Source organism: Muntiacus reevesi, chromosome 2, assembly GCF_963930625.1.
Source record: "Muntiacus reevesi chromosome 2, mMunRee1.1, whole genome shotgun sequence".
In the NCBI taxonomy this organism is placed as follows: domain Eukaryota; kingdom Metazoa; phylum Chordata; class Mammalia; order Artiodactyla; family Cervidae; genus Muntiacus; species Muntiacus reevesi.
In genome coordinates, this window is record NC_089250.1 from 199,563,428 (window position 1) to 199,580,199 (window position 16,772).

The 16,772-nt window shown below is 54.8% G+C and overlaps 2 protein-coding genes across 6 annotated transcripts in view; one reads left to right on the forward strand and one right to left on the reverse strand.

Annotated features, from left to right (window-relative positions):
• Positions 1 to 7,376, forward strand: part of SCNN1B (sodium channel epithelial 1 subunit beta) — a 71,476-nt gene extending 64,100 nt beyond the window's left edge. For all 4 annotated transcript variants that reach the window (XM_065924496.1, XM_065924495.1, XM_065924493.1 and 1 more), the window contains 6 exons: positions 1,428 to 1,545; positions 2,235 to 2,310; positions 2,400 to 2,457; positions 3,099 to 3,160; positions 4,540 to 4,615; positions 5,206 to 7,376. In XM_065924496.1, the coding sequence (XP_065780568.1) occupies positions 1,428 to 1,545; positions 2,235 to 2,310; positions 2,400 to 2,457; positions 3,099 to 3,160; positions 4,540 to 4,615; positions 5,206 to 5,586 (771 nt within the window). In that variant the 3' untranslated portion in view covers positions 5,587 to 7,376. The remainder of the gene's footprint in view (positions 1 to 1,427; positions 1,546 to 2,234; positions 2,311 to 2,399; positions 2,458 to 3,098; positions 3,161 to 4,539; positions 4,616 to 5,205) is intronic.
• Positions 7,377 to 12,212: 4,836 nt separating this feature from the next.
• Positions 12,213 to 16,772, reverse strand: part of COG7 (component of oligomeric golgi complex 7) — an 88,511-nt gene continuing 83,951 nt past the window's right edge. For both annotated transcript variants that reach the window (XM_065924499.1, XM_065924498.1), the window contains 2 exons: positions 15,269 to 15,412; positions 12,213 to 12,615 (listed from right to left, as the gene is read on the reverse strand). In XM_065924499.1, the coding sequence (XP_065780571.1) occupies positions 12,449 to 12,615; positions 15,269 to 15,412 (311 nt within the window). In that variant the 3' untranslated portion in view covers positions 12,213 to 12,448. The remainder of the gene's footprint in view (positions 12,616 to 15,268; positions 15,413 to 16,772) is intronic.

Here is a 16,772-nt window from a genome sequence, read left to right on the forward strand (position 1 = left end):
CTTGAGGCGTCTTCAAGCCTCTGGAGGGACAGATGGACAGACAAGGCAGCACAGAGAAGGTGGCCACAAAGGCATCAGGCCCCAGCCCTGGAGACCCCATTCCAGGGAAACCCCAGATCTCGTTTTGTCCAGGGCCATCTCCGGTCTGGACAGAGACCTCGGCAAAGCCCCAGGCCCTGGTCGGGCGCTCTGCCTGCCAGCCCTGGCCCCACCCTTGGCCCCACCCTGGAGAGGGCCCCTACCCTCCAGGTGAGACAGTGAGGTCTGGGTGAGTATCAGACACTTGGCCCGGTCAGAGCTCCCTGCTGACCCACTGCCCCCGATCTCGCCCCAGACCCCCTCCTCCCGGCTGTGCCATTTCATCTGCCACACACCCCCTGCCTGCCCACCTGCTCCCTCCCGCAAGGAGCCTGCAGGGTCACAGGGGAGAACAGAGCACTGATGCAATGGCCTGGGAAGCAGCAGGCTGGAGAGCAAGGGAGGGGATGCGAGCGCCTTGGCAAGGGTGGGAGCGGGAAGCCCTCCAGAGGTGGACTTGGGAAGCCGGGCAGGAGAGCCAGGACTAGTGACTGCTTCCATTCTGCACGTGCCCAACGGCACGCTGACCTCCCCGCCTTAGACACAGGAGCAACAGGGGTAAACTGAGGCTTGGAGGCGAGGGCTGGCCCTGGGACACGTAGCTTGTTTCTGTGTGGACCAGGTCGGAATGACCCGAAAACCCAGAAGGAATAGATTCATCTCATCCAGCCTCAAGGGGCCTGGTCCACTCCCCCACCTTCCCTCACCCCCCACCAGGGGACATTCCGTAGAAGGTCACTTCCTGTCCATCACTCTGAGCACTCGGATCACCCTCCTCACCTTCCCTGAGTGTTTCCGTCCAGGATGAAGGAGCACAGAGCGAGCTTGCCTGCTTTCTCTTCTGGGTCCTTCCACGTAAATGGCTTGGAAGGCTGCTGGCAGCCTTGTAACAAGAGCTATCTACGTTAGTTGTTTTTTGTTGTTGGGGGGAGACGGTGGACACATTTGGGATCTTAGTTCCCTGACCAGGGATCGAACCCACACCCCCTGCCATGGAATCACAGGGTCCTAACCATTGGCCGGCCAGGGAAGTCCCCGAGAAATAGCTTTAGGGTTGGAACAAGACTCCTCTCCCCGTGTCATCTGTGGGGCCAGCCTCAGAGAGCTGGGTTCTGTCTTGAGTCCTTCTGTGGGGACAGAGCCAGGGAAGGACTGCCACCTCCCACCTCGGGGGGGAGGGGGGAGGAAGCTCAGCCACCTCACCACCCTTCTCCATGGGAGGGGCACCCCCTCAGCTCCCCCAGCCCCCCTGGCCTGGGCATCCAGATGCCTGGGCCCCGTCCCCCTGGGGCTGAAGTGGGGACATCACCTTCAAGTCTGCCTTCTCTCTGCCCCTTCCCACCCCCCAGGCCTGTATCCGCTCCTGCTTCCAGGAGCACATGATTCGGGAATGTGGTTGTGGCCACTACCTGTACCCGCTGCCCCACAAGAGGAAATACTGCAACAACCAGGAGTTCCCGGACTGGGGTGAGTAGGGAGCGCCCCCGGGGACCGGCCCCCCCAGCCCACTGGGCCTCTGCCCACAAAGGCTGTGACCGCAAGCGGGGTGTGGGGGGCTCCACCGTCCACGGCCCCTCTTGCCCTGGCTCCCCCCACCCCCAGCTCCCCGATGCCTTTAAGTGTACGCATGAAACATGTAAGTTCGGGAGAGAGTTTGTCCTTGAGACCTGAAGTCACCGGAAGGGGAGCCCCTTCTGGGCTCACACTGAGCCAGAGTCATCCAAACACCGATGGATGTTGTCAGCGGCAGAGGGAGCCCCACCACCTCTTAAAAAACTAACAGCATGCGTGGACAGGAGGGGAGAACTTTATCCCTTCCAATGCCCATCCCTCCCCACGTGACCCGCTGGCCCTAGCCCGCCCCCTGCCAGGCTCAGGGGTGACAGGTGGAGGGAAAGCTGCCCTGATCCTCCTGAGCTGGGGCTGGGGTGTTGGGGAGGGGATCCCTCTGGCCAGACTGGGGCCAAGTGGTTGGAGAGGGGGGACCCAGGGTGGGTGATTTTCTGTAATGAGGGGAGTTTGGATCGAGACAGCGCTCCCCACTCAACCTAACCACAGGCCTTAGGTGGCTCAGGGCCAGGAGATCAGAGGGCGGCCAGAGGTTCAAAGCAGAAAGCCTGGCTCAAAATCTTTCCCCCCCACCCCCTCCCACCCAGCCCATTGCTACTCGGCCCTGCGCATCAGCATGGCGCAGAGGGAGGCCTGCATCTACGCCTGCAAGGAGTCCTGCAAGTGAGTCCACCCGGAGAGAGGATGGGCGGGGGCGGGAGTGGGGGGCGGGGTGGGCGGGGACAGTGACGATGGGCTGCCGTCTCTTCCAGTGACACTCAGTACAAGATGACCATCTCCATGGCCGTCTGGCCTTCCGAGGCCTCTGAGGTGAGTCAGGGGAGCAGCCGAGCTCCTGGCCGCCCAGCTTCAGATGGGAGACAGGTGTGGCCGGAGGTCTGCAGGCTGTTTGGAACTTTAGAGGGGAATTCCTCCCACCTTCCACTCCCTCCCCTTCACCTGTGTCCCCCAAGGACTGTGCTGGGGACACAGCAGTGGATGGGACAGACCGTCCTTTGCCCTTCCGGAGCTTACTTTCCAGTTGCAGAGACAGACGATATACAGAAATAAGATCACTTCCAAGGGCTATGTAGGGAGTAAACCAGATGCCAAAAGGGTAACTGGGGGAAAGCACTTTAGACAGGGTGGTCAGGGAAGACCGCCTCCTCCCCACCTCTCTAAAAAGGTGTATCTGAGTTAAAACTGGAGGATGGGGCTGAGCCAGCCTGCGCAGGTCTGGGGAGGACCTGGGTGGAGGAAACAGCAAGTGCGAAGGCCTGCGGTGGGAAAGAACTGAAGCAGGGAGGCCAGGCCTATGGGGCAGAGTCTGGAGACCCAGTGCCTTTCCCGTCTCTCCCTGGGCACACACACGGGCCCCAGGGCTGTGGTCTGCCTCCCACGGGTAGCAGGGCCCATGCCTGGGCGGGGATGCTGTAGGCACTGTTGTTCTCAGCTGCCTTTTTGGGTTCCAGGACTGGATTTTCCACGTCTTGTCTCAGGAGCGGGACCAAAGCAGCAATATCACCTTGAGCAGGTGAGCTCAGAGTCTGGATGGGCCAGGGAGGGCAGAAAAGAGGAGGAACCAGAGCCTCGGGGGAGAGGCTTGGATACAGGGCAGCTGCTCAGACACCTTCTCACACTGGTCAGATCCAGAAGCAAGCCTAGAGGGGGAAGTACTGGGAGTGAGAGAGAGGCCAGCCGGGGGGGGGGGGGGGGTGCTCAGAGCCTACTGTTTCCTAAAGGACAACCTGTTCATTCATCCATCCACCCCTCCGGTCCTTTCATCCTTGAACCCGTCCACCCATCTACCCATCATCCATCCTTCCAATCATCTCCCTATCCTTCTATCCATTCACATCCATCCATCCATTCACCCTCCATCATCCGTCCTTCCATTCTTCCACTCATCCACCCACCCAACCTCCATCCATTCATGCATCTTTCCATCCATTCAACACAAGTAGGCATTGAGCACAAGAAAGACAGGAGCTTTCATTCTACCAGGAACTTCAAATCTAGAAAGACACGAACAGGGCTTTGGTGATGGGACTCTGCACAGGACCCTTTCTCAGGGAGCCCAGCAGGGAAGAAGTGCTCTTCTTCCTGAGGGATAAGGGAGGTCTGTATAGGGAGGTGACCCTTGAGCTAATCCCCTAAGGAGGAGGAGTAACTGTTTAGACAAATAGGAAGAGGCACTGATGTCCCAGCAGAAGGCTGGAGGTATGAGAGAGCATCACCTTTCTGAGGACCATCAGGTGTAAGGGGGAAGCCCTCTTGGCCACACTTCCCTGCCCCGGGTCCCCTGCCAGTGGGCCAAGGCCTAGGACTTTCTGTCAAGTCTATTGTACTGGGAGTGGCCGAGCGGAGCTCAGAGCTGATCCTCAGGACTATCTTGGCCCACAGATCCTTTGGAGAGCTGGTTCAGAAAGGTGCACGGAAGGGGTGCTGGGCAGAGGTGCCTTTTGTGGCCCCAAGGCCTAGAGGGGCCCTTCCTGGTTCTTGTTTGAACTCTCCACTCCTGGGAGTGGGTACATGGGAAGCTTGAGCCAGAGGAGGGTACCTTTCCTGTGTGTGTGTGTGTGTGTGTGTGTGTGTGTGTGTGTGTGTCTTGGGGAGAGGGCACCAGTTCACGGGAAGCTTGAGCCAGAGGAGGGTACCTTTCCTGTGTGTGTGTGTGTGTGTGTGTGTGTGTGTGTGTCTTGGGGAGAGGGCACCAGTTCACGGGAAGCTTGAGCCAGAGGAGGGTACCTTTCCTGTGTGTGTGTGTGTGTGTGTCTTGGGGAGAGGGCACCAGTTCACGGGAAGCTTGAGCCAGAGGAGGGTACCTTTCCTGTGTGTGTGTGTGTGTGTGTGTGTGTGTGTGTGTGTGTGTCTTGGGGAGAGGGCACCAGTTCCCTTTGCTGCCTCCTGCAGGAAGGGGATCGTCAAGCTCAACATCTACTTCCAAGAATTCAACTATCGCACCATTGAAGAGTCAGCAGCCAACAATGTGAGTCTGGGGGCTCCTGACACCTCAGCTCTGCCTGCTTCCTCCACCCTGCAGCCTGAGGGTGGGGAGGGTCCAGAGCCCAGTGGAGGGTCCCTTGTCGTTTATGGGTTTCCCTGGTGGCTCAGATGGTAAAAGCATCTGCCTGCAATGCGGGAGACCCAGGTTTGATCCCTGGGTCTGGAAGATCCCTTGGAGAAGGAACTGGCAACCCACTCCAATATTCTTGCCTGGAACATCCCATGGATAGAGGAGCCTGGCAGACTACGGTCAATGGGGTCGCAAAGAGTCGGATAAGACTGAGAGACTAACGCTACTTACTTGTTTAGTCGCTCAGTCGTGTTCAATATTTTTGTGACCCAGTGGACTGGGATGCAATACTGACAGCCGGATTCTTCACTGCTGAACCACCAGGGAAGCAGGAAGGTCCCATAGGCACTCCCAGATTACTTCCCTGGGCTGAGATGATCACCTTTTCTCCCCTTCCGGCCACCAACTCACCTCTCAGGAAGCCATGAGGTTGGGCTTGAGGCAGAGATCTGTGGCCCAACCCCCCCACCCCGGCCAGGCCCTCACCCCTCTGCTCCCTGCAGATCGTCTGGCTGCTCTCGAACCTGGGTGGACAGTTCGGCTTCTGGATGGGGGGCTCGGTGCTCTGCCTCATTGAGTTCGGGGAGATCATCATCGACTTCGTGTGGATCACCATCATCAAGCTGGTGGCCCTCGCCAAGAGCGTGCGGCAGAAGCGGGCCCAGGCTCGCTACGAGGGCCCGCCGCCCACTGTGGCCGAGCTGGTGGAGGCGCACACCAACTTTGGCTTCCAGCCAGACTCAGCCACACCCGGCCCTGACACGGGGGCCTACCCACATGAGCAGAACCCGCCCATCCCGGGCACCCCACCCCCCAACTACGACTCCTTGCGCCTGCAGCCGCTGGATGTCATCGAGTCTGACAGCGAGGGTGATGCCATCTAGAGCCTTCCTTGCCCCTCCCTGTGGGTCAAGAATTCGAACCTGAGCAGCTGAGACATCGCCCAAGGCCAGAGTCCAGGTCCCTCCACAGAGAGGCCGGCAGCTCTTGGCCAGCCCCAGGCTGAGGGCTCCGAGGGATCACGGTGCTGGTATGGATATGGGAACTGTGTTCCTGCCCACACCCTCAACCCGACCCGACCCTTGGCCTGGGATCTGAGACCCAAAGCACTGTCCCCTGGAGGCAGGCCACTTCCCTCCCAGTGACAGTCACCGTCTGCCCCAGAGATGAAGGCAGGCAGGCACACTGTGCCCTCTGACCCCAGAAGGAGCCTTCTTTTCCTCCTGCTTCAGCTGACCTGGTGAATGGGTTGAGTGAGGGCAGAGTTGGTGGAGAGCAGGCATCAGGGTCTTGCCAGGTGGCACATGTTTTGTTCTGGAAAATAAAAGTGGAAAACATAGAGTCTAGGTTTCCTCTTTGTCGGGCTGAGCATCCAGAGCGCCCTGATGCATCTCTCGGGGGTAGAAGGGCATCAGTGCTGACTTGAGAACAGAGACATGGCTAAGGAGAGGCCCAAGCTGGTGATTAAGTTTCCTTCAAGTCGTCCCTGATACAGTGACTTTATGCCTTTTTCAATGTTGTCCAACTTATTTCTTTGGGTTTCCAGAACCGAGAGGGCAAGGGAAGGAGGTAAGGTGGGATAAATACTTAAAACTAAAAACTGGCTTAATCACAATCATGTCCAGCAGCTCAAATGATGGCTGTTCTCTCTGCCTTCCCAGGCGGGCTCGCCTTATATTATAGCAGCAAAGGGCCATTTGCAACTGCAAACTCATCTCCAGGTTAGCAAACCCAGCTAGGAAAAGAGCCTCTCTTTCCCAGTTGTCTCAGCAAGCTCCCAGGCTGGCTCTCATTGGTCACTGAGTGGGCCACATGCCTGCCTCTGAACCAATCAGTGTGCCCATTGGTAGGCTGCCGGAATTGATCAGACCCTGCCAATACCTAAGGCCCCTTGGCCCCTCCGCAGAACCACATGGTCTGAGGGTGATGGGGACATGGTTCCTAGGGGTGCCAGATAAAATATAGGCCACCAAGTTAAACTGGAACTTTTTTTTTTAATTTGGCTGCCTGGGTCTTTGTTGCTGCGTGCAGGCTTGCTCTAGTTTTGGCAAGCAGGGCTGCTCATTATGGTGCACGGGCTTCTCATTGCAGTGGCTTCTCTTGTTATGGAGCATCAGGTCTAGGGCGAGCAGGCTTCAGTAGTTGTGGCTCAAGGGCTCCAGAGCACAGGCAGTGTCGTTGTGGTGCACTAGCTTAGTTGCCCTGTGGTGTGTGGGATCTTCCCAGACCAGGGATCGAACTGGTGTCCCTGCATTACAAGCAGATTCTTAACCAATGAACCACCAGGGAAGCCCGAAATTAGAACTTTAGATAGGCAAATTAATTTTTTAGTAGACATCCATGTAATATTGGGGCCATATGGTACTAGTATAATCAAGAAAACAAACCAGTCAATCCTAAAGGAAGTCAACCCTGAATACTTATTGGAAGGATTGGTGCTGAAGCTCCAATATCTTGGCCACCTGATGCAAACAGACGACTCATTGGAAAAGACCCTGATTCTGGGAAAGATTAAAAGCAAAAGAAGAGGGCGGCAGAGGATGAGATGGTTGGATAGCATCACCAACTCACTGGATATGAAGTTGCGCAAACTCTGGGAGATAGTGAGGGACGGGGAGGCCTGGCATGCTGCAATCCAGGGGGTTGCAAAGAGTCAGACATGTCTTAGCAGCTGAACAACAATAACATTATACTAATAAATCATTGTTTTTCTGAAATTCAAATTTAACTGAGCTTCCTATGTTTTTAATTGCTAAAGATGGCAGCACATAGCCTGGTGGGCTACAGCCCATTGGATCGCAAAAGAGTCAGACACGACTTAGTGACTAAACAACAACATGGCAATACTGTCGACCTCCCAAAGAGGAATCAGGAGCCATTATCAATGAAGGATGGGATCTGGCAGCTGCAGACAGTTCACCACTGCAGGGCCCTGCTGTCAGCTGCCAGCCCTGGTGGTGGGTCAGTGCTGGCTTCAAAGCCTGGGACCAGGGTGTCTCAGCCCTGCTGGTCTAGAACACCAGACTCCTTGGCCTGAAAGGCAAACAAGCTGTGCTCCCTTTAAGTGCCCACAATGGCACCTGTGGAGGAAGGCGGTGCCACTCCAGTCAAAGGCAGCATTGCTAGGGATTGAGTGGGGCGGGTCTGGGGGAAGCCAGGTTTCCCAGCTCAGAGCCAGACCGAGTCTGCAGGCTGGAGTCAACAATTCTTGGTAATTATCACACTTACTACCATGACTAGAACTTTTATTATTAGCAGTGGTAGTTGTCACCACACTCAATATTATTTGTTGTTGTCTTTAAACAATGACTGTATTGTATCAAACACTTACCGCATGCCAGGCACCAGGCCAACTATATACTTTGTAAGTCTTATTTCATTGAATTCTCATAACCACTGAGAAATATGATCATCCCATTTTATAAGTAAATAAATTGAGGCTTGGAGAGGTAAGTTACTAGACTAGATTGCTATTACCCTAAGTGACAAGGGCAAGACTCCAGCCTCATCCTGTTGCTGCTATGAGAATACCAGTGATCATTAGAACAGTAGTTCCTCAGAGGAGCCCAGGGCTTTCATAGTTATTATCTCATCTGACGCTATGGGACAGAGCAATGATTATTATCTAACTCCTTTTACCAGCCTTTTGGTCACAAGTTAATTTGAACTTGAGCTAAAGAGAGAATTCATTGGTTCTTGTAATTAAAGTCCAGGGATTTCAGGCAAGGCTGTATCCAGGGGTTTACCTCAATCTAGCGATTTCTCCAACTACTGGCTTTATTACCTTCTGTGTTGACATCTGTTTTACATAGTTTCTCTCCATGAGCTTTTCTTTCCCTTTTAGTCCCAGACTCAGTCCCTCAGCTCAGCAACACAATAGGAAGAAAACTTTTCCTAGCAAAAATTTTGAGAATGAGGCTCATTTGGATCAGCCTGGGCCACATGCTAATCCTGAACCAATCACTGCAACTGAGGATGGGAGATGCTACCTGGCCTGCCCAGGGTGGGGGTCTATGGCAGATAGTCCCTTACAGACTCCTGTGAAAGGTTTTGCTCAGAGACGCGTGGAAGCAAGAGTGGGAGGAGCTTCCAGCCCCCAGAGATGCTTGTAGAAAAGGACCAGGCTGACATGGGCATCAGGTGCTACCCTCTCCTGGGGAGTACTGAGGGCTGGAGTAAAGATGGATGATGGCCCCACCTCTGAAAGCAGGCTCTGAGTCAGCCGACGGGCATTACGCTCCCCTCCGGATCTAGAAGGGAGAAGGGCTATCCTATTCTAGCCCTTCAGAGCCTGAAAAATTAGTCAAGCAGTTCCAAAATTACACAGGAATAGCATTCTGTAATTCCTACCACTATCCCCAGTGGGAAAGTAAATTACAGATGCTGGAGAACTATGGAATTAGCATCTATTATACACCTACCCTGTGCTGTTAGTTTTAGTCATTCAGTCACGTCTCTTCAGGACCTCATGGACAGCAGCCCGCCAGGCTCCTCTGTCCATGAAATTCCCTAGGCAAGAATTCTGGAGTGGGTTGCCATTCCCTTCTCCGGAGGATCTTCCCCACCCAGGCATCAAACCTGGGTCTCCCGCATTGCAGGCCGATTCTTTACTTCTGAGCCACCAGGGAAGCTCTTCATCTCATCTTAAGCACTCTTCAAATAACCCTATGAGTTAGGTACCATTCTGACCCTTGTTTTCCAGATTTGGAAACAAGGCTCAGAGAGGTGAATGACTTTCCCAAGGTCACACAGCTGGATGGTGGCAAAGCTGGAGCCAAGCCCGAGCCTGTCTTAGCGGCGCTAACCGACACTGGCAGAGGTCCCTGCAAAGAGGTTTCCACTTCAAAGCAGCACTTTGCACCTTCCAGGTCTCCAGCTCCCACTTCGAGGGAGGAGCCAGGCTCGATCCCTGTGATCCACCACGTGAGAAACCAAAATATTTTTCTTGGTGCGAGCTTGCAGCTGATGCTCTTTCAGGGCCAGCCAAACTGTTTCCAACCATGTGGGGAACAGAAGGTGTGGGAATCCCCAGGAGACAGACCCAGAGGGAGACCCGGCCCTGGCAGCCTGGTGGGGCTGTTTCAGAGGCTGAGGTCACAGCAGTGCCCCTCCCAGGGGGCTGGCACGGGCAGGCTGACCTGGGTGGGATTAGGTGGAGCTGACGCCTCTGGGCTCCCAGCCCTGCACATGGCCGCTGAGTGACTCTGGGCAAGCCCCTTAGATCTCTTCAACCCGCAGTTCCTTTGTGTCTGAAATATTCCCGGGCTCCACGGGAATGTGAGGCAATGGCTAGGAGACAAGGAAAGCCCACCCAGGCTCAGAACACGGTGCAGTTCACTTCAAAAGGAGCCTGTGAGAGACTCGGCAGCCTCCCCTTCTCCCCATTTGTTCAGGCAGCAAGAAATGCTGCATGGTCTAAGCCAGGGTTTCTCTACCAGAGGTGGTTTTGTCTCCTGAACCATGTATGGAGACACTGTTGGTTGTCACAACTAGGGCATCCAGTGGGTGGAGGCCAGTGATGCTGCTCAACACCCCACAGCGCACAGGACGCCCCACAACCGAGCTGTCCTGCCTGGCAGACGTCAGTCCTGCTCCTGTGCTCCCAGCCTTGCTTGCAGCTGGGGAGATGCCTGGTGACCCAAAATGGCCATGAAGCCTGGGAGGAAGTCACGGGTGGGGCTCTGGGAAGGCCTCTGCCTCCCCAGTGGAAGGGATAGAACTGCTGCTCAACCACCCCCTCTCTGCCTCCTTCCACTCTGAATGCAGATGCTGTGCCTAGTTGTGGGAGGATGAGGCACCAGGCCTGTAGGGGAACGTCAAGATCACAGACAGGCTGGTCCTTACTCGGTCCAGCCGCTAAATCAGTGCCCATCAGTTCAGTTCAGTTCAGTCGCTCAGTCGTGTCTGACTCTTTGCGACCCCATTAATTGCAGCACGCCAGGCCTCCCTATCCATCACCAACTCCCGGAGTTTACTCAAACTCATGTCCATTGAGTTGGTGATGCCATCCAGCCATCTCATCATCTGTCGTCCCCTTCTCCTCCTGCCCCCAATCCCTCCCAGCATCAGGGTCTTTTCCAATGAGTCAACTCTTCGCATGAGGTGGCCAAAGTACTGGAATTTCAGCTTCAGCATCAGTCCTTCCAATGAACACCCAGGACTGACCTCCTTTAGGATGGACTGGTTGGATCTCCTTGCAGTCCTAGGGACTCTCAAGAGTCTTCTCCAACACCATAATTCAAAAGCATCAATTTTCCGGCATTCAGCTTTCTTCACAGTCCAACTCTCACATCCATACATGACCACTGGAAAAACCATAGCCTTGACCAGATGGACCTTTGCTGCCCATAGCCACCACCATTTGACTCTGTTACTAGCGAAAATCAATTCTTATTTAAGTCACTCAAATTACATTATTCTGTTACTTATAGAGAACTAAAATCTTAACAGATATAGAAGCTATTGACAAGAAAAAAAAAAAAAAAAACCTGATAGAGGGCTTCCTGGTGGCTCAGTGGTAAAGAATCTGCCTTCCAGTGCAGAAGACTCGAGTTCAATCCCTGAGCCAGGAAGATCCCACATGCCACATAGCAACTAAGCCTGCGAGCCACAACTGAGGCTGTGCTTGAAAACCCAGCAACCACCACTACTGAACCTACGTGCAGCAACTACTAAAGCCCCGTGGTCTAGAGCCTGTGCTCTGCAACAAGAGACGCCACCGCAGTGAGAAGCCTGAGTATTGCAACGAAGAGTACCCGCCGCCTACTGCAACTGGAGAAAAGCCCGCATGCAGCAACGGGGATTTTCAGTCAAAAGTTAATTAAAAAAAAAAAAGGAAAAAAACCTGACAGAATCTACATCACCTGGTGAGCTTTTTAAAAAAGAGAAAGTCAAAGTCCTTAGCATGGCTTGCAGGACCTGCTGTGATCTGCCCCTTTCCTCCCTGACCTTATCTCCAGTTTCCCACTTCCCATTGCCAACCGTGGACATGCCCAGGGCCTGGTCCGCCTTTGCCCTCAGCCTGAGCACTCCTCCAGAGCTCGTCACCACGCACAACCCTCATCCTTTAGGTCCCGGGGTTGCCCGCCCAGTTTTTCCCAGGCCACTGCCACCTGACGCCCCCTGGGCCTCCAGCACTAACATCTGGGATGATCTTAGTCGGAAAGGAAAGTGAAAGTGTCAGTCGCTCAATCAAGGATGACTCTTTGTGACTTAGATCACCAGGCTCCTCTGTCCATGGAATTCCACAGGCAAGAATATTGGAGTGAATTGCCATGCCCTTCTCCAGAGCATCTTCCCAACCCAGGGATCGAATCCTGGGTCTCCCACATTGCAGGCAGATTCTTTACCATTCTGAGCCACCAGGGAAGCCAGACCTTGGGCAGTTTACCTGCCAATTCTCTCTCCCTTCCCGCTTTGACCTCCTTCACAGCTGAATCCCCAGTGTGGACAGCACAACACAAGGGAAGCACCCAAATATTCACTGAGTAAAGACGGAAAGAAAACGGCCTTCTTTCATTTCACAGTATTTATTAATTGCACTTTCAGGATGGAATCATTTAAAAAAAATTATCTGAAAATTCCTAATAAATAATTAACCTCTAATTTATAGCCTTTTTTTTTATTATACAAATGAACCAAGTCCTTTTGAAACAAGTTCTGCCCAATCCCAGGTGGATTTTTAGAGCAAGTCCATTCTGGAGAGTCCTGTGGCCCTGACCCTCTTGTCAGCCGGGGGCGTAGGGGTCAGTAGTCCACACTCCGCATGGCGGCCACCGTGGTGGCAAGGCGACGGGGCAGGCCTTTGCTGACTTGTCTGTAGTCCTCGGGCTTGGCCTTCAAGAGCATCACGATGTTCTGGAGGGTGCGGGACGGCTGCAGGCCCAGGGCATCCATCACATTGATCAGGTAGTCTGTGGGGTGGGAGCAGACAAACATAGACCAATAGACTCAGGACCAAGCGGACAAGCCCTGAGGGCCTCCCCGGAGTAAGAGGTCGCCCCAAGCCATTCCCACCCCCCTCCCCATGCCCCGATGCTGGCTGCCAGGCCTGCTCTCAGCCTGCAGGCCTTCACTCTGATGGTGCTTTACAGGACAGTCAAATATGACTGCAAGCTTGGCCCAGGCCCAGGTCTAGGAATTCTAAATGAATGAAGGAGTTGCCAACATCGCCACTACACACTCATCTCTGCAGCCCCATCAGCCGACCTCAGTTGAAACGCTACCCTGAGAACTCCTGGGTTCCCAGCCCTGCTCCCCAGTGGCCCCCACTGACCACACAGAAAACCCAAGGGGTCAGGAGACACAGGGTTTATCTAAGCAGCTCCTGCAGAGCCCGTACAGGCGGCATGCAGCTGGTGCTGGGGGCAATCCCTGGTGTAATGTGGTTTCCACACATTCCAGATATAACCCCTTGGGGTACAAGTGAAGACAGATTCCCAAGCCCACCCCCAGGCCCAGTCGATGAGTCTCCAAGACAGGGTGTGAGGGGCCTGTCCTTCTGAAAAGCAGCGCCCCCCATCCTAACTGGCAGGCAAGCTCAGGCAGCACAGGCAGAGTGGATAAGAAAGGGTTTCCAAGGCCGGGGTGACCTCAGTGACTCCTCTGACCTCTCGTGTCTCCGCTTCCACCCATGGAGGCAGTCAGTACCCTCGGGCAGCATCGCTCAGTGGGTGAAGTGGAACAAGGACCGTGAACACACCCCATGTGACGCAGGTGGTCGATAACTGGGCGTTCTTTCCGTTCCTCCTTCCTGGGCAGCGCGGCCAGCGCTCTCCAGCTCCTCCCTCTCTTCCTGCTCCCAGGGGCTGGGAGACACATCACCCAGCAAGTTCCTCCCTACTTTCTGATCACCGCCTGCGTCAATCTCTCCTCTCTGATAGGCTGGTGCTCCAGCATGGCTCTATCTTCCCCGGGTCTTCCTTCCGAGACCCGGCTCAGGGCACAGCCTGTAGATGGTGCCTGCTCTGTCCTGGCTGCCCGACCCCACGGCCCCCTCAGACAAGCCACTTCCCAGGAAGGGCACCACCAACCAGTCAGGCACCTGCCTCCGGCCCATGTGCACCCATAAAACTGTGGGCTCCCCTCAACTGCAGGCCAGGACCTGCGAAGCGGCAGCCCACGATCGACCACAACATCTTCTGTCCAGACAGCAAGAGTGCTTTTGTTTCAATGCTTAACTTTGTGTTTTTAAGGTGTCCCTGCACTGCCACAGATCTCACGGCTCCCTACTGTGATACCACCAGGAAGCTTCCTGGGCCCTGAGCCCACTCACTCCCTCATGGTGGAAGCTCAGTGAGCACAGAAACTGTCCAGACCTCTCTGGTTCTATCCCATCTCCTAGCACGACGGCTGTCATGCAACAGATGCTCAGTCACTGCTGAGCGAGTGAACAGGTGGATCTGGATGGGAGCCGGACAGTGGGGGAAGGCGACGTGTGGACAAGTGGACTCTAGGGGCCGCCCCCAAATCTCACTCACTAGTTCTGCTGGTTCTCCCCTCTGCTCCCGCCTGTACTAACAGGGACCACCGATGAACATGGGAACCTCTTCATCTCTTCTCTGAACACGTGCCCCGTGACAGGACGACAGCTGGCCGCTGCTCTGTAACTACTGAGAGCTGGCCACGAATGAGCACCGCGTGGGGAGTCACGCAGCTGGGTTGGAGGCCTGGCTCCATCGCTCACTGCCCCGAAATCCGGAGAAAAGCATCTCACTTCTATTTCTGCTTCGGCAAAACCAGAGGCTGGCTTGGCCCTGTGCTCACTCGGGTCAAAGCCCTGACTGGGTCCCCAGGCTGCTACTCTTCAAGGCTCCCACCACCCACTCCCTTGACTGCTCCAAGAGCTGCCTCCAGCGAAAGAGCCGGCAAGTCACTGGAATGATACCAAGAAGCTGGGGAGACGCTCCAACCGTCTGCCAGCAGCACCCCAACCTCAGAGCACCTCCCCCCAGGGCGGCATCACCTCCAGCAATGTGAGCCAGCGGGAGGAGACGGGCACACGCCCCCTGACCTGGGAATCAGGCAGGCACTTGGGGTGGAGACCGCAGGGCGACCCCAGCGAGGTGGCCTTGTGACGCAAGTGCTCTGTGCCCCGTTTCCTTATCAGAGCGCTGAAGGCAGGAGCGCCGACCTCACAGGGGAGTTTTGAAGATTGCATAAGACAATGGGCGCGAGAGCTTGGCTCAGCACCTGCATGCCTGCGCGTAGTGAGCGCTTAAATCAACGTCAGTTGGGATGATGATTATATGGACGAGCAGAAGGCAAGGCAAGGCAAGGCAGGGCGGCATCACACCAGTCTGCCTCACCCATCCCACCCTGTCTCACCAAGGCACCCCTGAACGGCTCTCGGCCCTGGCAGCTATGAGAATCCCCGGGGACATCTGGCAAACTACTGGTGCCCAGGCTTCCACCCAGACTCGTCACGTCAGAACCTCTGGGGGCGGGGACTGGAGAATCTGCATTTTTAACAAAGTTTCCTAGACCAACCCCGAGCTGAAGCTGAGAGGAGACCTGGGGCGACCCTCCTGGAGAGCTGGCCCTCCCCCGCCTGCCGCGGGGACCCACCGATGTCAGTGGCCAGCTGCTTGGTGGAGTGTGGGGTGAGCTCGGGGATCTGCAGGATGGCATCACAGTAGGTCTGCATTGTGGCTCTGGCGATGGAGCCCAGCCAGTTGTCGGCCATGTTGTCCAGCTCGGGCAGCTCGTCCCCTGGAGAGGGAAAGACGGTTGTCATCAAAGAAGCAGAGCCTGGTCAGGAAAAACTGGCCACTGACAGCTTGCACAGGTTTCCCCGTGGCTCAGACGGTACAGAATCTGCAGGCAATGCAGGAGATCCAGGTTTGATCCCAGGGTCGGGAAGCTCCCCTGGAGAGGGAAATGGTAACCCACACTAGTATTCTTGCCTGGAGAATTCCATGGAGAGAGGAGCCTGAAGGGTGGCAGTCCATGGGGTTGCAAAGAATCAGACACGACTGAGTGACTAACACGTTCACTTTCACCAGCTTGTATAGGGCTGTTCCGGGCGACCAGGGCCATGATAGGTGCCGCATGTATACACAAAGCTGCGGTCTCAGTGGGCAACACAGGAAACAGAAGACAGGTACATCTTAGGTCAACTGGTATTGACTCAGTACAGTGAGGATTCAGAAAAGAAAGCAGTCAGGTGAGGTGGGACACCCTTAGCGGTCTCAAAGACTGGGGGCCGATGCAGCCACACAGACCAGGGGGAGTTCTGCGCCTGCCCATCAGATGACCTGCCCAGAGCCTGACTAGCAGACCAGGAGCTGACTCCCCTGTCTGTAACCCAGGTCAGGGTTACAGTGGGGCAGCCTCCTAGGGCCCGGCACCCACACCTGGGCAGCACTTGCCTCCTCTGCCCAGAATCATGACTCCACGGCAGCTCCAGCTGCCTCCAAAGACCTCCCAATTCCCTGTGGCCAAAACAGGTACCTCCACCAAGGAAGAGGACCATGACACAGGGAGCCTGCAACCTTCTTGCAAGTGTCTGCTCTAGCACACTGGGTGGACACATCACTTCACAGTTCCTGAAGTTCAACTTCCTCATGGGAACGATTTTTAAATCTCCCTCCTACTTATCATATTATCTAAGCCTATAGCCTGCCAGGCTCTTCTGTCCGTGGAATTCTCCAGGCAAGAATACGGGAGTGGATACCCATTCCCTTATTTAGGGGATCTTCCTGACCCAGGGATAGGACCCAGATATAGAACCCAGGTCTCCCGCATTTACCATCTGAACCACCAGGGAAGCCCACATCTAAGCCAAAAAGTTCCTATTGGCGGTTTAACCATCTGCTTCATAAAACTTTCACTGTTAAAATGCTGGAAAAGAATATGAAAAAGAATTTATATATATGTATAACTGAATTAGTTTGCTGTACATGAGAAACTAACACAACACTGTAAATCAACTGTACCTCAATAAAATCTTTAAAAAAGAAAAAATATGAGGACTAGAATGCTAGTGCACTGGGTAACTCTTTCCAATTTTTTGTATGCTTGAAAATTTTCATAATAACATACTGGATGAAAGATTAAAAACAAAAAATTA